Below are 25,232 nucleotides of genomic sequence, written 5' to 3' on the forward strand. Positions count from 1 at the left end.
CAGAAAACCGAACGTGTGACGTGCATGGTCAACAAAATTGAACCAAAATTCTTACCGCGTTGAAGCCTTAGAATTATTTAATGTTTTATATTACATATTGTATAATAAAAAAGGTTAATCAATCTGGTATTTGGTCATTTATTACTAAATATTGATGGAAACCAAACGGACTATAATATAGTGTCCTACGAATAGAGACAAAATTGGCAAAGAACATTAAATAGTTTGACAAACACACAAATGGAACATTCAGTATGAACCTGACATAAAGTATATTATCCATTATAATAGCTTGTTATTTTTGTTATATCTCCTCACGCCATGGAGTTTCCATTGCTCTTGGATTTATGTTTAGTCCTTTCTCCTTTTTGATAAAACTGATTAGTTCTTCCTTGCTCTCAAATATGTGAACACTAAACGGACTTCCACGGACATTATGGCCCGACCATTTAACAGTAATGACGTATGCTCCCGGTTCTTGTGGATCATACTGACACAGAATTGTTCTATCATTATGTTCCTCTCTTTCCATATCCACTTTAAATGCACCTGAAAGACACATATTCAATTTAAAAACTTTATATTCGATCATGTTTTATGTTTTACATTTAAATAACACATGGTTTGAGTAATTATTGGTGTTTCAGGTTTACAAAACATCGAATACTAATCCGCTATTTTGTGATGCCTAGTCACTTATTACAATGTATCAACGTATTTTGTAGTAGGACCACGGGTGTTTATAGCCTTTATTTTCTATATACTAATTCAAAATATTTTGAAGAACTTACTTACATCTAGGTCAAAACATTTTGATTGATTGCTATTTGCTTACTTCTTGGAGCTCGTAATATCACATCATTTCTAATTCTAAGCCGTTGCGTTCTGAACACTTAATTTTAGACACTCAGATTATGCTTGTTGGCTTTGCTCTATGAAAGGTTTATTCAAATAGATAACTAACCTCTGGGTCCTTTGATTCTAACCGCTAATTGTCCTGCTCCAGCACCAGACGTTTCCACAAGAAATCTACTTTGGTATGAATGAAGTATTCCATCTTCAATACCGGGACCGTAGACATGAACTTTCCGGGGATCAGGAGGTTCCCCAATCGGTATTTTGAACGGACTTCCTAAAATAAAATTCAACTTCAACATAGAGTTTGATTTGTTGTAAAATTTCATGCAAAATTCATTGAACAATGTGTAACCATTTTATTAGCGAATACATTCGAAGTATGACAAATGTGTTAGCAAAGTTTAATGAAAAACAACCCAAAAGTACAGACATTATCAAATGTGTAATACTGAATGCGATTTATAACCATTAGTCTACCTGCATTAGTACCTACCTTCCAGAGGTGCCTTGTTTTGCTTACACCAGAATTAGGTGGAGTTCGTGCTGACAAAACTCTAAATGTCTGTGTTATATTGTTATTAATGTTAAGACCGATGGTGTTGCATGTTCAAAGAGGACTTGTGATTTTAGATCGCACCCTTGATGTCTTTTTTTCTCTTTTTACATTAACGTAACATTTGTTCAAGCTTCTGATGCTTTATTCTTACCGGACACATTTTCATGGTCATATTTGATTGTCAGTGTGTGATAAGCCGCCTCTGTAGGGAAAAACCTAATCAAATAATGGCCATTTCGTTGATCTATAACGTCACATCTTGCTGTATGAACTTGTCCCTGACACGATGCCGTAAGTTCACCTGAAATCAAATGCAGGCTAACATGTATGTATTAAAATGAATCATGAGTATACAAGAAAAAACAATAGTTTACCTGAGATCACCTCGTTTGGGTAAGGTTTGTGTTAATCATTCTAGCGTTTTCAATGTAGTGTTTTTAATCTGTTGGTTTTTTTTCTCGCGATTTGTCTTTTAGGCCATGATCTTTATATGTTAATTTTAACGCATTAGTAATTAAAAAAAAGTACTTCACACGGCGCGTCGATTAATCGGTCATTTTGTCTTCTCTGTCTCATTTTTGAATACCACTACTATAAAAATTCAAACTAATAAGCATTATGCCTCTAGCACGATGAGTATACTAAACATAGGGGTGATGATCTAGAAGAGTTTTTGGATAATCAAAATTAATTGAAAAGTTTGACTGATGTACACCTATCTTTGACGTTTTTACCTATTATGTCTGTTTTGTTCAAACATTGTTGTCAATAAAAATTAACTTTAGGCAATTGTGATACAATTGAGAGATTTAGCTAGTTATAAAATCATGTTTAATCCGCAAATGTCTACATAAGAAAATGCCAATACTAAGTCAGGAATGTGATAGTTGGTATCAATTCGTTTGATGTGTTTGACGTTTTGAGTTTGCCTTTGCTTAGGCTATTTCCGTTTAGGATTTCCCTCGGAGTTCGGTATTTTTGCCAATGTTTTCAGACAGTGCATCGTTTAATGATAATAATATGTATGGTTTTGGGTAATTAAAATTCATAGATTACAAACAGCAAAGACAACACTTAGCTGTCCTATGTTAATATTCTTTGTTTAATTCATTATTTCCTATCATAAGATTACAAATATAAGACTGGATATCAATGTTGGTTGTTATATCATATTTTGTAAACATTAGAACATTGTAATGTTTTGAGATAACCAATTGTATTACGCTTATTGACAATTAAGCTGAATAAAATAATTTAGGACAGCAGAGAAGATAATTCTGTTTTAATTGGTTATTACTAACCGACTTAAATAAAATAGTTATACTGTAAATTTATGATGTCTCTAGTCTGGTCAAAGGGTCAGAGTGTACTACCTAATTTAACAATAAATGTTTGAAATTAGATAACATGTTCACACGTGCATGATTGAATTTCATCTTTCTTATTGGTCACTGATCTTGCGGGTCAGCACGAGTTCACGTGTAAGTGCATTGTGGCCACTTCCTTTTATCATCAGTATTTGATGTGTTAACTTGTGATTCTTATTAAACAATTTGTTAAAAATTCCTACCCACATACCTCCCTTAATGTTATCTTTTGAAGTAAATATGTTTATTTATGGGGCAGATTTTTCTCCCAACCTTTGCTATTCTTTGTCATTTATTCAATTGATATGATATTAGTTGATGCAATTTCGTATTAATTGTGTATTATTATTTCATATTAAATATGAACTTTTATGTGAAATGTTTTATTTGCAAAACATATTTTTTGCATTTAATGATTTTGAGTAACTGACCTTTTTTCGTCAGTTTAGTTTTTTTATCATATAGCAAATCTAGCTGAGACTCTGGCCTGTGTATACCTAGCATGTTTATGTTATCTAGCTGTCTGTCTACAAATTAGATATGTCTTACCGTTACCAGCTTCTTCTGTATCTACAGTGACTTTAAGCTCCTGGCCTACATAACCTCCCTTTAAACCTTGACCGGAAACTTTCACCTTACTCCCAGCACCCTTCATTGTCAGTTCACGTGTAAGTGCATTGTGGCCACTTCCTTTTATCATCAGTATTTGATGTGTTAACTTGTGATTCTTATTAAACAATTTGTTAAAAATTCCTACCCACATACCTCCCTTAATGTTATCTTTTGAAGTAAATATGTTTATTTATGGGGCAGATTTTTCTCCCAACCTTTGCTATTCTTTGTCATTTATTCAATTGATATGATATTAGTTGATGCAATTTCGTATTAATTGTGTATTATTATTTCATATTAAATATGAACTTTTATGTGAAATGTTTTATTTGCAAAACATATTTTTTGCATTTAATGATTTTGAGTAACTGACCTTTTTTCGTCAGTTTAGTTTTTTTATCATATAGCAAATCTAGCTGAGACTCTGGCCTGTGTATACCTAGCATGTTTATGTTATCTAGCTGTCTGTCTACAAATTAGATATGTCTTACCGTTACCAGCTTCTTCTGTATCTACAGTGACTTTAAGCTCCTGGCCTACATAACCTCCCTTTAAACCTTGACCGGAAACTTTCACCTTACTCCCAGCACCCTTCATTGTTGCTGATATTTTGTACGGTGTACCGCCAATTAAGTGTTCAGACCAATAAACATATATCAAATATGCACCTATCAAATGTTCAGTCAAAATGAAATCAAGTTCTAAATTGCATTTTCACAGTAAAAGAGAATAAATAAATATATTAATTGTTTTCAGTTGTTAGGTTACATAATGATAACTTCATGAATCTGCATTATTTGATGAAACAGTCGAAACTTGTACAACATGTTAATTTATAAAGCAGTGTCTACTTGTACAATGTAACAGCGGTATACCAATGTTGCCTTTAATGTGCATCTTGAGAAACCAGAAAAGTCGTCAGAACTTTATATTAACCGTTTCTGTCCTATCTCCTAAAGTGATATTTGACTGATTTTGGCAATTAGGGAAGTGGTATGGTTAAAAATGAGACAATAGAAAACATTCCGTTGCCACAAAATGTAAGACAATTAAAACTAAGGCTAGGTTTGTTGGATTCGTTTGACAGGCGATAGCAGTAAACGTTTGCACCGTCACTGAACCCGGACTTGCGGTCATCAAGATTTCGAGCACGATAATTGTTTTCGGATTCAAAATCAACCAATCAAAATACTGCATTTGATGTTTTGCGCACAATCTTTGTTCTCCAGGTATTGGGTTAAGCTTTATGACCAAGTGCTCAAGTCTAGCTTCGTTTAGTGTTCAAACGATGCATCTCCTATTTTTTTTAAACTATGTTTGTGCATTTAAACAGTAGATACGACTTTTGAACATATGTTTATGCTATTATCCGTTTAATTGCATTTGAGACCGGCAAATCCCCTATTGAGGGTGACAACTCTTCAAATGCAGTACTGTTATTTCTTCATTTTAGTCGTATGACACATCTTACCGTGAAGAAATAAATAGTAGAGCCATCATTACCGACTTTTAAGACACCAAAATGCATCATTCAGTAAATCATTCGTTCTTACCTGGAAAAGGAGCTGTATAAGAGCACTGATAACGATCATATTTTAGTGGCTTGATTGATACTGATGGATCCATTTTTACACCTTTAGCAATTACTTTTGGTACACCTGATAAACAATAGTCATGATTTATCATATCTTTATGTGCTTGTAGGTGTAATGTGTATGTAAAACCTTATATAACTATTATGATAGGTTCAGAAATTTGACAGAAAAAAAGTATTATGAAACATGATTTTGTACACATAATAGTAAATGCTGGTAGTTAAATTATATAATCTATTAATAGATCAATTCCCCTCAGAAACTTACAAAACCTTTGAATAGACTTATTAAGAAGGGATATAATTACGATACTGTTGTCAAGTCATTAAAGATTGCTTATTTTGGCGTTAATATTGAGTCACTGATAAGGTCTTTGCATCGGAACTAAACACATTTATTCTAAAAACAGTTGTTGGCATGACACGGGTTATGTTCTTCTCATATATGTTATGATGGTATGATACTAAACCCCTAACGGGAAGGATTGTGCCTGATGTTCATATGATGAAATCATAATCTTTCAGTCAGTTTAACTGAAGTCTGGAGCTGGCATGTCAGTTAACTGCTAGTAGTCTGTTGTTATTTATGTATTATTGTCATTTTGTTTATTTTCTTTGGTTACATCTTCTGACATCAGACTCGGACTTCTCTTGAACTGAATTTTAATGTGCGTATTGTTATGCGTTTACTTTTCTACATTGGTTAGAGGTATAGGGGGAGGGTTGAGATCTCACAAACATGTTTAACCCCGCCGCATTTTTGCGCCTGTCCCAAGTCAGGAGCCTCTGGCCTTTGTTAGTCTTGTATTATTTTAATATTAGTTTCTTGTGTATAATTTGGAAATTAGTATGGCGTTCATTATCACTGGACTAGTATATATTTGTTTAGGGGCCAGCTGAAGGACGTCTCCGGGTGCGGGAATTTCTCGCTACATTGAAGACCTGTTGGTGACCCTCTGTTGTTGTTTTTTTATTTGGTCGGGTTGTTGTCTCTTTGACACATTCCCCATTCCCATTCTCAATTTTATCATTTATATAACTTACATCCAATATCGTTTCTTTATCTTTATAACAAATCCATCCTAAAGAGTTCTAACAAGCAGATTACTTATGTTTATACCTAAACAGACTTAACAAACCCGGGTTTATTTTCGATTAGTAGATGTATGACTATTGAACAGCGGTAAACTACTGTTGCCTTTTTTTATATAAAAGTTTTCTTACCAGGACCAGCTTTTTTCCCGTTGATTAGAAATTCGGCCGGAACCGCTGCTCTGGCTTCCCTTAGTCCGCTCCCTGTTAATATAACCTTGGAATGGTCCACAGATAATATTGGTCCTGGACAATAGGCAATAATTGGCGATGAATCCAGTGGAATATCTGACCAGTATAAATGTATGTAGTGGTCACCTTCAAATATAAATAAGTTAAAGTTTCACTAAAATCATTGTGCTCAAAATTTAAGATTGAACACTACAACTTTTACAGCTTTATAAGACGTTATCTTTTAAACAGAATGTTTGATCAAACTTCACTTTTCTCTTTTTAACCGATATTAATAATTCCAGAGTTTTGTGTTATAAAACAATCTTGTGTATTTCTTTGTTTTATAGCTGTCGCCTTATATGAAGACATTTTCTACTGCTTTGAATTCAGCATATTTGATTGCTGGTATGCCGTATCATGTCATAAGTTGAATATATCTATATTCATGTAATATATTTGTATATTTGGTAACACTTAATGATTTCTGAGTGTGTATATTGTTGGTAATATCTATGACAACAGGTACATACTAATAATCTCAATAATTAAAATATTTGAAGCATACCTTCTTCTTTTGCTATAAAAGCAACTTCTATCTGGTCAGTATCTGGTTTTCTCAAATTAACTTTCAATTTTCCACTAGGCGATAAAACTTCAGCATTAAATGAGCCTATAAAACAATTTCATATATTATGAAGATAGCACAACATTAATTTTTACACCTTCATCAAATCATTCATTGTTATCTTTTCTTTTGTTCTTTAAGTTTGTGGTATCTGTTGTCCGTTTTTAATGCTGTTTTTTTTGTCTTATTTCTTTTGAACTTTTAGTTTAAGTTCTAAAATATTCATTTTACCTGTCATTTTATTTTATTTGATACAACCAAATATGACACACTGAGCATGTGTTTGTACCATGAGTAACATGACGGGCAACACTAGTGAAACAGGTTTACATATCCTTTTGGATCACTTGAAAATAACCAATGCACATCTGCATATTAGACACTAAGAGTAAACATATTGTCATGTCGACACAATACACAAATAAAGGAGAAGTTGTGATTACGAAGTTGGTTTTGATAATGGTAAATCATTCTAAGGTGAAATAGACGTAATACTTGATAAACTAACCCGAATAAAAATCACACACAACATGATGCTTTTTAGATCATTATGATGAACAATTATTCAACAAGTTTAAAGTGGGTAAAACAAAGCGATATGAAGTTGGTCTGGACAGACAGACAATAAGACAGTTTGACTCCTATATAATTAACAAACCTATGTTTACGGTTTATACATATAATAAATACCTATAGTACCGTAGAATCGGAACAAAACAAGTAAAATTCTGACATTCTTTTCTTCACTAAAGAGATCATACATACCTGGCCCTGCATCGGTTATGTCATAATGTAATCGTGTTTCCTGATTACAAACTAAAGCCAAATGTCCGTTCTCATCCATTAACTCTGTTAAATCATCCATTAAGCTTACTCGAGAGCGGTCTGTTATTTTCGTATGAAATGGACTCCCTATGAACCATAAAACAACAAACATTAGAGAATTTCCTGAGATAGAATGCTCCACAATTGATATGCAATTTAACAAAGTCTTTGAAAAATTTATTCAATTTCGAATAAATTCAGATGAAAACACTAGATAGTGTTGATCATGTCAGGCATTGTATATTTTGTCTTCATCTGATGTGTCACAGTTCAAGGCATAGTATGTTTTTCATGTTCTTTAACAAAAAAATAGCTCCTTCTGACTATTACTTACACACTTTGAATTTCTGTTTATTTGTATTTATTTCTAAATAAGAACGGCATGTCAATCATAAAAACTTTACAATAATATGTGTTTGAATCTGCTACAAACTATAGATATACAATATGATCTTCCTTAAGGTTTAAAGTGAAAAGAAAAAATGTAGAGTTGCTTAGTCATTTGTTTTTCTGTTGGGTGTTTTGTGTACTGTTGCTTGTCCTTCCGTCCTTTTTTTTTTATTGCCATGGTATTGTCAGATCGTAATCAAAATATTGAAAGATTTGGACATGTAAAGATTTAAAGGAGACGACATTCCACCTATTAGTATGTAAAATTTAAAGAAGAGGGCATGTAAGCTATACATAGATTGGCAAGTAAAGTAAGGAAAGGTAGGGTGTACGCAAATAAGCAGCTTAAAGTCAAAGATAATCAAACATACTGTAGACTCAAAGACATTTATTGCGCATTTTTTAATAAATTGTCCATACCCAATATTTCTCTTTCGTTCCACATGACTTTAATTTTGTAAATACCAGCTCTTTCTGGTAGGTAAGAAAATTCTAAAGCTGTAGAACTTATTTCACGCCATCTGGTATCAATCTCCTTACCATTCCCTTTAAAAGAAAAAATATCGTAAGTGTTCATTTATATGAATGATATCTGGTGGAGTGAACTTCTTTTCCTAGATGTAGTTTCCAATGTTTACCTGTTTTGTTTTAATTAATAACTTCGTATTTATCCTTATAACTACATATGTTCTTAAAAGTTGTCTTAGAAGCAACTATCATGAGAGGGTAAATCATATTTCTAATTGAAGAATATTTTGTGCTTTGGGGGAAAAAATAGTTGTTCATATCTATATCTTTATCTCTTATTAATTTTAATAAAAACAACAACACCAAAATATACTTCAGAACTTTACAAGACGATTCTAAAAAAAACAGTCCTAAACAGGTCATACAGATTCTATTATACATATGTTATTTACTTACTTTCAACCAATACAGAAATGTTTCCTCCAATATCACCGGAATTAACCTGAAATTTGCATTCTTTTCCTTTTAATCCCCTGACGATACCCTCGCCTAGCACTGTTATCTGACCCGGATCTACTACATCCAAACTTTTTGGTGATCCTATTAATGATATATTGGATATAATTAAGCTTTTTAAACACAATACTAATATATAGATATCAGAAGGTGTGGTATGAGTGCCAATGAAACAACTCTCCATCCAAGTCACAATGTATTTAACTATTTTATTTAGCTACACCAACAATTATCTCTGGATTCGATATAAGTGTATTGATTCATACTATCTATTAGAAAAAGCATGAAATGATAAAATAATGTAAAGCAATAAATATATGGGTTTAAAAAATGAAGACAATAACAAAAATACCATGTGCAACTTCTTACGAGAACAATATACTCAAACTCTTCCTCTTTACCCTACAGAAAAACAAAAACTATAAAATCGAGTAAAATAGGATCTGAAGATAACAGAAAAAGACGCAACATAAACCCTTCATATCTTATTAAACAACTAAAGCTTAGAAAATATTAAAAGTCTGAAAATATGAGAAGTAAGGAATTCAAAAAAAATATAATTGTCCTGTTGGAAATCAAACTACATCTTCCCCATTTTATACATTACATTAGAAATAAGTGTAACACTGACAAAATTTGACCATTAAGACAATAACAATCAAAACCAAGGAGTAAATAATTGATACTGTAAAATCAAAAATGTGTATGCATTGACGAATATAATATGGCTCTGTAGGTTTGATTTGAAAATGTCTCTCATGGTATCTTGTTATCACCAGCCCAGTAGCCAGTACTCTGGTACTGGCATGAAAATACGGATGTTTTGTGTTATTAAATTTGCTGTTACAAAATGTTAAAAAATATTATAAATTAAGGAATGTATCTCCCTCATGCAAAGCTCTGATTCCTTTCACGGATTTGGCTATACTTTTTTGGAACTTTTGGAATATAGCTCTACATCTTTTATATAAGCTTTGGAATTTACATATTTTGGCCACGAGCATCACTGAAGAGACATTATTTGTCGAAATGCGCATCTGGTGCAGAAAAATTGGTACCGTTAATGTTATTGCTGTAAGCCGTAAATTATATCATACACTAACCATTAATGAAAGATAAGTATAAGAATTGTTTCATTGGTTGGGATATAACTTATAATAGCTCATATCATCGTTGATGGTTTGGCAAACCTGCATGTTCCTTTTGGTGTATCGCTAAATATTATAATCATTTAGACCCATAAAGAATTTTACACAAACCAAAATGGGTTCATTCAAAATAAACATAGACAGTGAAGTAAATCATAACCGAAACTTTGAAGATTATTTTCATACTTTTTTTTTATAAATAATTCAAAAACTAATCCCTCCTCAAAACCTAATCGTTCTATCATGAAAAGGGTCATATTTAGATACTGACAATCATCTAAGAACTGCATTTTTTCATTTCAGAAATAAAATGTATTTATTAATATCTAAGTGAGATATCTAAATTATCAATATTACGTTGAAAAATTAACTATAAGAAGCGTCAATAATAATTCTTCATCACAGATATCAATATGTACCTGCAATTTCCTGTCCGTTGAATTTGACGTAAACGAAATAAGTACCAGAGTCGCTTGGCTTAAATATAATTTGATATGAATCATTTTCTTCTTCATCCGACTTCACTTCACATTTCACTTCTTTCCCAACATGGCGTACATCTGCGGTTACAGTTCCTTCACCAGCTTCGGAGCAGTTCACTAAAATTTAATGTATAATTTAATTTTGAAGACTACGAATGACTGTTTCTGATCAACCAAAGAATCAATTAACTACAAATGAATCAGTTTCTCTAATAATTTACTTTTAAAACAGCTATGCATATTACCTAGAAAATTAGCATGTTCCCCAGCTACTCCTTTGCTTGGTCCAGTTAACCATGCTTTTTGTGGATCATGAGCAACAAACACAACTGGACTGTTGCTTATCTCTTCACCGTCAATGTATCCATGGATCTTCCATTCACCTGCGATGTGCAAATGAAATAGAAAATATCAGGATTTACGAAAGGTCATGCAAGGAAGCCATTCATCGTATTTGAGAATTGAATACATGTGTTATACGTGTGTAAGCAAATCAAATATTCATATTATAACGTATGATGTATTCACAGTGTTAGAAGTTAGTATGAGCTGCTTCATCCATAAACAGAAATTCCTCCAATTAGAGTTCTCTTGTTTGTTGTGTTCTTCCAATTGCTTATTTCTCTCTCTATTTTACATTTTGACATACGATAATTCCATTTAGATAAACCACTACTAAACATGTTAAAGTAATATATGTGTACAAATCTACTTGTTGTTATGTAAATATCGGGACAAACGTGAAGGCTCGAATTAACACTTGGTCTTAGATGAAACATACCAACATTTTTGGGTTGAAATATAGTTCGGTATATCCCATCTTCCTCTTGGCATTCCATGGTCTTCATATCACCATTTGGATTGTGTATTTCTATTGTCAATACACCTACGATTTTGTCTGCAGAATCAACCTAATTAGAAAAAGCAAACAAACCAAAATACCAAAGTCCGAGGACAATACAAAACCGAAAGTCCCTTATCAAATGACAAAATCAAAAGCTCAAATAGTTATCAAAGGTGCCAGGATTATAATTTAGTACATCAGACGCGCGTTTCGTCTACATAAGACTCATCAGTGACGCTTGAAAAGCATTGAGGTTCCAAAATTCCAAAACGTTGAGCAAATACGGCTAAGGTAATCTATGCCTGGGATAAGTTTTTCGAAAAATTCAAAGTTTTGTAAACAGGAAATTTATAAAAATGACCACATTATTGATGTTCATGTCAACACCGAAGTGTTGACTACTGGGCTGGTGATACCCTCGGGGACGAAACGTCCACCAGCAGTGGCATCGACCCAATGGTTTAAAAAGTTATCAAAGGTACCAGGATTATAATCTAGTACGCCAGACGCGCGTTTCGTCTACATAAGACTCCAACACATCAAACGAATGGAAACTACTGTGATAATCCTGACTTGTTTTTCCTTATGTAGATGTAGGTTAATTAATCCTGGTTGTATCGGTAGCTTAACCTCTCACCTGTATGATAGTCTCATAAAATTCCAATATATTGAAAATAATGTGTGATCAGAAAAAACGAACATAATAAGCAACAAATTCAAAGATAGGTTTACAGCAATCAATATTGGGTTATAACCTTAATCATTATAAAAAAGAAAGTATGTCAACAAAGAAAAACAAAATGTCATATAAAAAAAACACATAAGTAAAAATGAAAGACAAGAATACAAAAAATGACCACAGCACAATAACACAATGGTGGGATGTACAAGTAGTGCCACGCCAAAAGATATTACCAAAACTGAATTTATTTTACAAAGACAGGTAAAAGAACACTATTACACGTTATTATGAAGATAAATAAAGGCAACAGTAGTATACTGCTGTTTAAAATTCATAAATCGATAGAGAAAAAACAAATCCGGGTTACAAACTAAAACTGAGTGAAACGTATCAAATATAAGAGAACTACGAAACAACAGAGACACAACACCGAAACGTAACACACACAGAAACGAACTAAAATGTAACAATGGCCATTTTCCTGACTTGGTACAGGGCCTTTTACGAAAAAATGGTGGGTTGAACCTGGTTTTGCGGCATGCCAAACCTCCCGCTTTAATGGCAGTGTTAATTATAACATTAAAATGACAACATTACACGACAGGGTTACAATAATTAAACAGATAAATGGGAGCAAATATAGGACAGAGAAACAAACGAATAATAACCATCAAAAGGTAACAGGTTACGAAATATTTGTATGCGCTAGACGCGCAGTACGTCTATACAAAACTATGCTCAGATGTAAAAAGTTTGAAAGCCATAACAACTACAAAGTTGAAGATCGCCGAGGACCAAATGTTCCAAAAAGTTGTGAGGCCAGGGTTATCCGCCTGGGACAAAAACATCCTTATTATAAAGAATAATACATAGTTTTGCACACAGTAAATTTCATAAAATGACTATTTAATAGATATACATGATTAAACTTAAGTGGTGACTAGCTATAAACAACGTCAGTTACTAGAATCTATACTTTAAGACCATCATGTATTATTTATGATTTTGACACGAAATGTTTATCAACAAATTCTAAGTATCTTCCGATGAACCTTTTTAGAAAAAGGACGGAACATTACATGACATAACTATGGTTTCGTCGAATTTTCGCTTAGGCACCGTTAACGTTTTATACATTCTGAATGGCAGCTGAAGGTGAAGTTTGGTATATTGCTACTGAGGTGGGTAATCAAATTAAAATCGTCACGTTCGTTATAGATTCTGGTACTGAGATGACCGCTTATGTCAAATTCGAGTTATAAGTAAAACAATAGGGCAGAGGAAGACGTGTCTGTGTTTTTTTCAAATCAGAAAAGCTTGTATTGTTAATTGAAAGAACATTATTAATACATCTGAATGTGAAATTAAATGATCTTGTTTCTTTGGTTGTGAAAAGAGTTCGATGGAAATCTGACTCGTATGAAAACAAGAATGTGTCCATAGTACACGGATGCCCCACTCGCACTATCATTTTACATATTCACTGGACCGTGAAATTGGGGTCAATACTTTAATTTGGCATTAAAATTAGAAAGATCATATCATAGTTAACATGTGTACTAAGTTTCAAGTTGATTGGACTTCAACTTCCTCAAAAACTACCTTGACCAAAAACTTTAACCTGAGCTTCACACTATCTTCTTCTTTGTTCAGTGGACCATGAAATTAGGGTCAATACTTTAATTTGACATTACAATTAGAAAGATCATATCATAGGAAACATGTGTACTAAGTTTCAAATTGATTGGACTTCAACTTCATCAAAAACTACCTCGACCAAAAACTTTAACCTGAAGCGGGACGAACGAACGGACGAACGGACGAACGAACGAACGAACGGAGGCACAGACCAGAAAACATAATGCCCCTCTACTATCGTAGGTGGGGCATAAAAAGAAGAGGTCGGCAAAGAGTGGCGCACATGTCATTCCCATAAGAAAACCGTCTAGCTCCAAATGCAACAAATAGTTTGTCAATAAGAAACCCAAGCATATGCCAGTTGTAGAAGTACCGATAGTATCAAATGATCTAAACGACATCATCTATTAATGAAAGTTACAAAGCAGCTTACTTATCAAAATGATAGTATACGAACCTGTACCATACAAGTGGTAAGTCTAACAACTTAGCTTACCTGTAAGCTATTTTGTGATCCTACACGACATCTACTTTCTGTAGGAGTAATAAATCGTACTGTAGATAAGTCTTGTTTTACAGTAAACACTAACGGACATCCTACCAACTTTTTGTTGTTGTATGTGATATTCACCTAAAATAAAATGTGAATTGTTTAACCTGTTGTAGAAAGAATCTCAACAACAAATTGCAAAACGGATGAGCATTTATACATAGATATGCCATTACAATGTTCAAAAACTCAATATATATTTAATATAAATTTCAATCAGAACAGTTAAGGTAAAGAAATTATAGGCAGTCTTCTTCGAAAAAAACCGCCACCTTGTGAAAACAGAATATATAAATAAGTCTATGTTAGGAAAATTAAGCACTAGACACAACGTAGAGTTATTGTGTAAAGAGCAATGGCACAAATTAATATTTTACAGGAGATAACCCCATGTCAAGCATATCCTTTGCTCATAACATTGAATTGTATGTTCGATAAGGTAAGTACAAATGTTGTTGTTTCAACGAACGAATCGTCAACGAGGTTTATTGGTCTTGCAATAATAGACATGTTTTATTCAATCTATCTATCTGACAGTGTATTTTTGCAGTATGTTTCTTTGTATAGTGTAATGATCTTCCAAAATATTAAATGTATCCTTGAATTATATATGATGCATAAACAATTAATTAATATGTTGAGTGCATTGTAGAAAGATGTCACTATTAGAAGTGTACGGACCTAGCATATAACATAACTTTGTATGGAACTACCGGTATGTCCCTATAATAGCTTTACCTACCAAGCAATCATTTGCACTAGTACTAACATAGATAGAAAACATAAAGGTTTGATAAAACTAACATTGTATTCTCCAGCTTCCTTAGGTACAAATTTACACTCTGCATATTTCTCTTTCCATGCTGTATCACAATTGATTTGTTCGGATGATGGTCCAGCAATATCAACTTGTAGAAATTCCTTTTTTAAATCCTTTTCGTGGTAGAGTAGAGTAATTAAAGCCTACAAACAAAAATGATAAATGTTGTCGTCATTTTCGACAAACAGACAGGTAGTTAGAATGATTTGGTATCAGTATTGAAAGTCTTCAATATAAAGCATCATGTTAGGGAATTAACTTTTGTAGCCGCTTTCTTTAACAAAGTTGATTGTAGTTCTCAATGTATTGATTATTTTGACTGTGTAGAGATATGCTCTATAAATAGTTTATAAGCTAACAGTCAGGAAACATGACACCATTGGGTAGAAATTTGTAATGTAATGGTCTTTATTCCTATAAGGTGTCATTTGACAAGTTGAGGAAAAGGAAGTCTAATCTTTGGATCAAAATTGTAAACAAAGGACTAACCTGTACTCCAGTTCTTATGTTATTTAAATCTGCCTTGATTCCAATTTTCTCTTCGTCCTTCTTTTTCGGGACGAGATGTTGAAATCTTGATATGTACGTCATCAAACTAAGATGGTCAACTTTAGGGTCTGCTATTTCTTCTGCTGTCAATAGTGGCTCTACACCTAAGTCTTTTCCACCGTCGATTGCTGTTGAGAAATAATAACAACAGTCCATAGAGGCTATAAAAAAATCAACTTCATGTTCGATACTTAGTATATATGTTTTATTTATTTATTAGATCAAATAATATAAAATAGGAAAAACGTTTGTTGAATTGTATGAATCAGCTTAGACTAAATATATATATATATATATACAAATATATCTTTATTTATGTAATAGTGAAAACAAATGCAAATACACTCCACTACAGTAAACAAGAACTGAAAAAAAAACAATTGCTTACATTCACTGTTGTACTTTCGTTTGATAAGTTTGAGCTTTTGAGTTAACCATATGATTAGGGATTTCCGTTTTAAATTTTTCTAGGAGTTCAGTATTTTTGTGATTTGAGTTTTACAGGCAAACCTGTTTATTTTATGAAACTTAAATGCTGGCCTGTCCTCGTTTGGTTTTTTTAACAATTGCTTGTTAAGATTCGTTGACATTTAAAAGATATAGTATTACGTTTATGCAATTATCAACATCAATACCACCCTTTCATATATTGTAATGTTGGTAATAGATAAAACTCATTGAAAATGTATATATTTAAGACTCGGATAAGATATTATATCATTCAACAAGAGCAACAGACGTAATAAACAAACTATTTCCGTTTTATAGGATTCGTTCTTTTGTATGGTGTGGCAAATTTTAATATTGCAGCCGTATCTAACCGAATCTATATTTTCTTTTAGTGAAAGTGTTTAACAAAACGGCTGTGGATACGTTAGTAAGCTTCTTCCTGTATTAGCCAATAACAGTGCATTAGAAATTGAATAAATACTCGAATCACCAAGCTGATGGAGATTGAGTCTTCATCAGCAAAGTTATACATGATATTTTATCAAAAGAACATAAACGGTATCAATGTTAATGCACTAGATGTGCATATCGACAATTAATACATCTTCAGTGATACTGAAAACTAATCAAATTTAAAGTCCAACTCTGATACAATCGTTAAAGAGATGAAAAAAACAACAAAGAGGAAAATAGAAAACGAAACCTGGACACGGAATCAGACCTATACAATTCCATTTGAAAAATTCTTTAAATCTTTGTTTGCATGTTTAATAGGAGTATTTTGGATTTGAACAACTGCAACATAACACATAGTTACACTTATAAACTTGGCACTTTTGATGAGTTCTTTTACCTGTTCAGTTATCTAAAAAAAAATGATTAAATAGGAAATGTTTTATCTGTTAAAAGTAAATGAGAGGGAAGAATGCAAAGTAAAAGATATCACAACTGTGAATGGTAACGCACAGTTAATGTATGTCCACCTTGATTTGCATACCTTTCTGACAATTGCTGACATGATCCTTCCTGTCCAGATTCGGCCATCCTTCAATATGCCCACCCTGCGATGCTACTATTGCACACAAATTATAACCATCATTCCAGTCAGTCTGTAAACAGATATTATAGGGATGCACCTAATGCATAATTTGTTAGGTTGTACCTGTAGTAAAGTTTGTGGGATGTACTTGATATAGATGTTACAGGGGTGCCCTTTGTGTCGCTTTTATTGATTGTACTTGGTGTAAAGATTAAAGGATTGCACATTGTGTAAGGATTAGAGGGATGTTTCTAGAATACAGGCAGTTGATGCATTTGTGTCAGGAGCATGTATAGGTGTGCATTCGTGTCTACTTTATAGTTGTGTATTCGTATGTACTTCGTAGTTGTACATTTGATATTTCAAGGCGCATTGGGTGAAGACCAGCAAGTCTGTTAAAAGGGATACTCGTAATCTTGGTGTACTTGGTTTGGGCTAAAAGTGTCTATAAATATATATTGTGCATTTGTTGTAAGCTGAAGGTGTCTGCTAAAAGAGATTTTACGGGATGCGCTTGTTGTAGGTTGGAGATTATTTTGTATGAAAGAATAACGAATATCCGAATACGTTTATCGAGCAAACTTCGTGTACAGGCAAAGGGTATATATATGAAGTCTAATGATTTGCTTCGTAAGCCAACTAAATGTTTATTGCGTACTACGCAAACGCCAAAACATGGATTAATGTAGAATATCTGAATCTTAAAAATATGATGGAAACGTTAAGATTCTAAATATATATACAAAACTTAAAGATCGAGCAGGAACTTGGAACTTAAAAAAAATGCGTTTGACTTTCCATATCTACAGTCTGGATAAACGTGAGAGAAACACTTTCAAATAAATTATGCAAAACTGCTTGCACATTTTCAGCAAATAAAATTTCAACGTACCTCTAACATGACAACCTTAATTAAAAGAGGTGTAAATGTCACGGGCAATCATAAACCGGGTAAACCTGATTTTGACCTTTTTTCATGTTACGTCTAAGAATTATTGAATTTACCGTCAGGTTGGAAATTGTGGTAGTCTTCAACTGCTTGCAAACCCAGTTTAATGTAGCATAATAACCTGGTGAATTTGGTTTGACAAAATACGACAAGTAAGTCATGGCCGATAACTCGTCTAAAGCTGGATTGGCAAAATCTTCAGGGGAAATAACTCGTGGAATATTTAAATGATCTTTGGCTAATACCATCGCATCTCGACAGTTCTCCACTCTAAATATAAAATCATAATTAGCGATCAGAAAGTTGTTACAGAAAACGTGCATACAAAATTTGATAACTGATTCAGGAATACAGTGTTAAAGATCTTCAAGTATATATATGTTTTGTGTTTTTGTTGTATTTAAAAGTTGTTTTGTTCTATTTATTGGGTTTTTGTTTTCTGATGTATTTTTCTAAGAAACTGTCATGAGTACTTTTATATTCTTATTTCATAAATATATAAAGTAATATATTAAAGGGTCAGTTTCATTTGTATACGGTTATTAAAATTGCATGTCTAGTTTTTGTACCCGTTTTGTGTGTTGTGCTAATGGATATGTTTCCTTGTGAATACAGTAATACATATATATGTGTAAACAATTTTGCTCCTCCTAGTATTAGCTCAGATGAAAAAAAATTGAAAAAATAGATCATCTGATTTAATATGACATTAGCGCCGATTTTTAAAAAATCATTCTTTCATTTGCGCCGATTTTATTTTGTTCAATTGCGCCGATTTTATATTTGCTACTAATTAGATTTACAGGTAAGTTAATCCTTGTACATGTACTATACCATTGTTAAAATATGTAAAGCCCGAGTCACCACGGATTCTGATGGTCTAACTACTGTCAAGACACAGAACGAGCATAACCATGTGGCAGATGACCGAAAGATAGAGGCTAAAGAACTACGGGTAAGGTGAAAGAAAAAAGGTGAAGGAAAAGTGTGGAGACGTATTTTATAGGCCTTTTTCAACCTCCCTGTGGTGAGTGGGGGACAACAGTATATACATGTTATGATTGACAATTCATTACATTTGTACAAGTGGCTAACGGAAGAGGTCTATAATGATAAATGAAAAATAACATGACTTGGATGGAGAGTTGTCTCATTGACACTCATATCACATCTTCTTATATCTATTCACCTGTAATTTACCTGTAATTTATCTGTAAAAAAACAGCCGGATTTGATGATACAGCTAGGTACTTACTTATTTTGTTTGTTCAACTGACGCCACTGCGGTGATATTCCTGGTTTTAAGTTATCAATTAAAGCACTGAAATATAGTACAATACATTTGTTTCTTAAAGGGTTTTTATCATATTTCTCATTATCATTAGAAAGAGCATTGATTATACTATTAAGCTTGGTAAAAAAGGCACTTAATTGAGTGTACCATCGCATAAAATATCGGAAAGATCGTACCAAGAGTGCAATCAACATAATCAACATCATAAGATATATAAAACAATGGTTGGAAGATATTAGTGAAAAAGGTTCTTCTTTAACTTCGACGGTTTTAAAATCCGGTGTTCACTTGGGTCACATATATGAAGATAAAACACCAAAAAAATAGCAGATCGAAACATTTAATACTGAATTTGATTAAAAAAAAGTGGTAGTACAACCCGGCTGCAACAATAACATGAGCTATATTTTAGACTTCCTATAAATTTCTTAAATTTGTAGTGTACGTGTAAGAAGGATAAAAAACTTACTGTAAAGCTATTCCATCGTTCCAATCCGTTGTGAAGTTGTTGACACGGACGCCAGGTATTGACACTCGAAACCAGTTCATCATCAGCTGTTTCGGAGGAGACTTTGTCTTCCGAGTAGAAATCTGATATCGCATAACAAGGTGCCATGTTAATCCCAAAATTAATTTTAAGTTACCGTTAACTATATCTTCATTTCCTGAAAGATACATCAACAGTCTTTCATATCGAATAATCATAAGGACATTTTTTGCAGCCACAAAATTAGCCCATTCTCCAGAATATGCATGTGATATTTGTATCTTTTTGTTAGGCAGACTTTAATCATAGAACCATATAATTCAATTATTGATAGTTTTGCTTGCTTAACGTCCAGTGGCAAATATGTCATGCAAATTCAGAAAGAGAAAAATTTAACAATTACAACAATAAGTAGATCGACCATATTAAAGAGTTGGAAATATGGACAGCCATTGGAAATTACGGAGTCAGTTCGGAACGCAAAGAAATAGTGTCTTGCTACATGTGTATCCCTAAAAGAATTGTTGCAAGGTGTATTTATCACTCAGAGATATGACGATGATATAAAGAACTTTTTTTTTGTGAATGCGCAAACTTCCCCAAACATGGGCAAGTAGTGTAACAGAACAACATAAGACGAAACTATATAAATCAGTTGGAAAAGACCGGCCATTAAAAAACACAAACAAAGCTAACAAAAAGACAAAACAACATAACATACTGATCAAAAAGTACTCACAGTTACCAAAAGCCTAAAATGTATGTTCACTCAGGGCACCAAAACAACTACGGTAATGTATTAAATGACCTTATACTATAACTATTCAATTATACTCACTTGCTGATTGGTAATGCGTCTATTTGAATGTATATGAACTTTCATTTATTTTGAAAAACCAGATGTTTCGGGGTTTTTTAATAAACAAAATGAATTATTATTTTTGTTTTTCAATCTGATAAAACTCTATCAGACTGAGTGTTTACTATAACTTTTTAAAATATTGAGTTGTTCGTGAATAATAGCATGATTGATAAGCCAATGCATTTCTTCTTCTTCTTCTTCTTCCAAGTAAGGAACCGAATTCATACTGAATGTGTATGGTCCCGCGAAAACTTACCGCATTGCCGGGCAAGGCAGCAAGTCCTCTCAAAGTTATATACATTTAAAACATTCGCCAATTTACAATTAAAATTATATACACTTTATGCTGTTTACTTCCTTCCAAAGCCTGCTTTCAGAGCAGCTATGAAACCCTCTATCGAGTCAGCTGATGTTGTTTTACCTGGAAGTTGATTCCAATCCCTGCTGGTCTTTGGGAAGAATGACTGTCCATACGTTTCAGTTTTTGTTCTTTCTTGGTAAAACGGCCTAAACCTCTGGTCCGGCTGTCATTGGGTATTAGATATTGTTGTCTATCTATATCAATAAGCCCATGATGGATTTCAAATAGCATACATAGTCTGTTAATTTTTCTACGTTCTTCCAGGCTTTCTTACTGTAATTGTTTAATCATGTGTGTTACACAACCAGGTGTTCGATCTAAGTAGTTATTATGAACAAATCTTGCTGCTCTTTTTTGAATGAATCTAATGATTTAATCTTTTTTTTGTTGGCTCGATGGATCCCAAACTGTGCAGGCATATTCCACTGAAGGTTTTACCATGGCTGTATGCTGCTGCTTTTACTGGTTTTGTGCAGTCTTTTATATTTCTTTGGATACATCCCAATATTTTATTCCCTTTGCCTACAATATTGTCAATGTGTCTATCCCAAGGTAGGTTGTTGCTGATTGTTAAGCCTAAGTAATTGCTTGCATCAACATTGTCTAGTGTATGATCAACATTGTCTAGTGTATGTCCGTGGAGTTTATATGATGTATCTCTCACTTCCTTGTTCTTCTTATAACTATGCATTTTTTTGCGTTAAAACTCATTTGCCATTTATTCTCCCATTCTTCCAATGATGTTAAGTCTTTTTGCAAAAGGTCGCTGTCTGCCTGGCTGTTTACTGTTCTAAAAAGTAGGCTATTATCTGCAAATTATTTTGTTTCAGATGATGTTGATGTTTCTGGCATGTCATTTATGTAGGTCAGAAACAATAGCGGTTCAAGAACTGTGCCTTGTGGGACGCCTGAAAGTACCGGGACTTGAGAAGAGACAGCTCCTTCTAATATTACGCTCCGCATTCTGTTTTCAAAGAATGATTGAATCATTTTGTAGTTTAAGGGTTTACTCCATAAACTTCTAGTTTATGTAAAAGGCGGTGGTGCGGTACTTTGTCGAATGCCTTTGCAAAGTCAAGAAGGATGATGTCGACTTGGGATCCTTTTTCCAGTTTTTTAGCGATGTCGTTGATTGTTATTATAAGTTGCGATTCGCATGATCGTTTTTTGCGAAATCCATGCTGTGCGTTGGTAAGTATGTTGTATTTGTCAAAATGGTCCATAATACTGCTGTGTTCCAAGACCTTACATGTGATGAAGGTTAATGATACTAGTCTTTAGTTGGAAGTTAAATGTCTTTCATCTTTCTTGAATAGAAGTACAACGTTAGCATCTCTCCAATTTCGTGGGACTTCTCCGGTGTTAAGGGATGTTTGGTACAGATCTGTTAGAAAAGGAGCGAGTTGGTCTGCCACTGTTTTCATTAAAACACAAAAACACACAAAAAAGCAGTAGACTTAATATGCTCTGAAGACCTGAAAATATTATGTCATATTACTTTGCCTTAACTGTTGAATTATTTCGCTATATTTTTATAGTCTGTCTTCCCTACATGGAAATACTTCTTTTATTGATATTTTTGTATCTTGAAAAAAGTACCACCCTTGCCTGGACAATAAAATAGTTTAATAAGGATGACATTATTATGACACATGGATTAATATAGATTTTAAACGGGTACTTGTCGTTTTTGTGGTCATTAAATTTTATCAGATACTGGTTTTTCCTGAGGGTTAAGACATGTTTTTAAATGACTCTACATGTAGATTATTTACCCTTATCTTATCGCTTGTGATAGTAAGTAAACATTCCGACCAGTTGTTCAATACTGAGGTATTTTGATAGAGACATTTTACCTGTATTTCAGGTGTGCATTAAATTTTAACCATAAATTATTTAAGTATTTTCTGTGTAGTAGAAAGTGTGAAAATCAAATAATCGTAACATTTATTGATCACTTGACTTGTTTTACAAACTGCCGAATATACTTTTATTAGTACTTAAATGTAAATGTAGGTTGTCAACATTTACTTAGGGCTGATATGCTTGTTAAATTTAGGTTTTTAGAGAACTTTTTTGGTTATTTTACTTCTAAATTACATATAGAACGCTGAAAATGTAAAACTATTTTAATCAATAAAATTTTATTAAAATACAACAAACAATAAAGAAAAAATTAGAAACGTTTTACTTATAATTAAAATTGAATAATACCCTACCTATATTGACTAGTTTAATATTGTCCTCGGTAATAGCTTTACATGCTATCGCTACGTTTTGTATCATTTGAATCCGTGTCGTCGGCTTTGCATAAACCTTTCCAATTTTCTTTAATTGTAGGGATTCTACTAATGCCACTAAGTTAACTCCATCACAAAAGTCTGTTCCAAGATCACTAACAGAACGGTTACTAACTCTTAGTTCTTCGTTTACCCAGTTTGTAAAAGTATTTTTCTGAATTTCTATCCATTTTGTTTCCCTGTCATTAGTGTTGCTACTCATAATTTCACACCGATGTTTTAATTATCAGTTATTGATCAACAGAAGAAGTCTTGTCACATGTCTAGTTTCATTTTATCTGCCTTGGGTTTTTAATATTTATAAAAAGGGGAATGAACTCTAGGTTGATCGAAAAGCGATAACGTGAGTATTTGGACAGAAAATATCATAATACATTATAAAGTTTTTTATTAAAATTAAAAATCTAAATGCTTTGGGTTGGGTTTTTTGTAAAAAAACAAAAAACAAACCACGTAAACAGTTTCGTTTGTGTACAAGGACGTCGAATATGTTTTTTGGTTTTTTTTACAAATAAACTGTAATATGCTCTGATATTGTCAAATTGCAGAATAAAAACATTGAAAAACGAAAAATAAGGTGAGTTTTGTTTTTTCATTTCTTTGAACGCGTGGAACGAGTTGATTGTGAAATTTGAATAAAATGTCAATTGAATTTTTCACCTAAATTTGTTCAACCTCTCCCATTAGAAAATTGATTGTAAAAAGTACATTTATAATATACTTTGAAGAATTTTAGATATGACTTTTGTGAAAACTCAGGTGTCCAGAGTGTAAAGATTTGTTTTTCGTATTATTTCCAGACGCATGAAACTATTTTGGTTTTTACCAATTGTAATGACGCTATATCACATACACACATAAACTTTTAACGCCTAACCTCGCGTGTACCTGCACTCGGTCCTTATAAGGTAAAAAAGAAATGCGGCAAATACTTATTTGCTCAAGTTTTTGCGTACGATATTGATTGAGATTTCAATTTAGCATTTCCATACTCACATTTGGAGTCTGGTCATGTCGATATAGTGACGATACTGGTGAAGACTGCTGTTTAGCGTTCCTATATTTTACAAGTGAAGTATATTAATATTAGTCAATACCGCGACAGTGTTAATGAAGGTTGCTATTAAGTTTTTCTATTAGACTTCACAAGGAAAGTCTGTTCATGTCGATATTGTAACTATACGAATGAACATAGAATCACTATTTGCACATAAATAATTCAAAAAATATAGTTTTATCAATTCGTCGCACAAGATAACTTCATGTACATGACAAAAATAAAAATATATATCAATTCATACCACAAAATCACTACATGCAGATAACAAAGAAAAGAAATGGCGCTGTATTTCAGAATTTCGTGTCCTTCAGCAAACTGTAACCCCTTTGGACGTCAAAGATGCGCCCTAGTGTCGATAAGAATGGAGTTATTTGCTATTAGATGTTGCCGGATTAGGTTGCATATCTGAGCAATGAAGAACACATATTCGGGGTAATTTCGACAAATTATGAAATAGATGACAAAGAAATCTAGCAATGTTGTAAAACATTTTAGTAATTATCAGAGAGGTATTCTAAAACTTTGCGGGAAAATGTAATAAATTGACTGATTGGTTAAAACCAATGAAAAAGAGGGAACAGATATCAAAGCGATAATATCTAATCTAATTCGCCGTTGACAGAAAAGATAACTTAAACAA

The 25,232-nt window shown here is 32.9% G+C and overlaps 1 protein-coding gene across 1 annotated transcript; it reads right to left on the reverse strand.

Annotated features, from left to right (window-relative positions):
- Window positions 1-118: 118 nt before the first annotated feature.
- On the reverse strand, window positions 119-23,843 carry LOC139517834 (filamin-B-like). Its single transcript, XM_071309287.1, has 21 exons — window positions 23,452-23,843; window positions 19,992-20,187; window positions 19,484-19,549; window positions 18,285-18,498; window positions 17,238-17,349; window positions 15,731-15,918; window positions 15,226-15,384; window positions 14,368-14,502; window positions 11,489-11,618; window positions 10,953-11,090; window positions 10,645-10,824; window positions 9,018-9,161; window positions 8,514-8,639; window positions 7,644-7,790; window positions 6,819-6,923; window positions 6,212-6,397; window positions 4,947-5,051; window positions 3,885-4,061; window positions 1,566-1,715; window positions 965-1,132; window positions 119-549 (listed from the first exon to the last, which is right to left on the reverse strand). The coding sequence occupies exons 1-21, from the start codon at window positions 23,732-23,734 to the stop codon at window positions 305-307; spliced, it is 3,354 nt and encodes a 1,117-aa protein (XP_071165388.1). The 5' UTR covers window positions 23,735-23,843; the 3' UTR covers window positions 119-304.
- Between the last annotated feature and the right edge of the window lie 1,389 nt (window positions 23,844-25,232).

This window comes from Mytilus edulis, chromosome 3 (genome assembly GCF_963676685.1).
Source record: "Mytilus edulis chromosome 3, xbMytEdul2.2, whole genome shotgun sequence".
Lineage (NCBI taxonomy): Eukaryota > Metazoa > Mollusca > Bivalvia > Mytilida > Mytilidae > Mytilus > Mytilus edulis.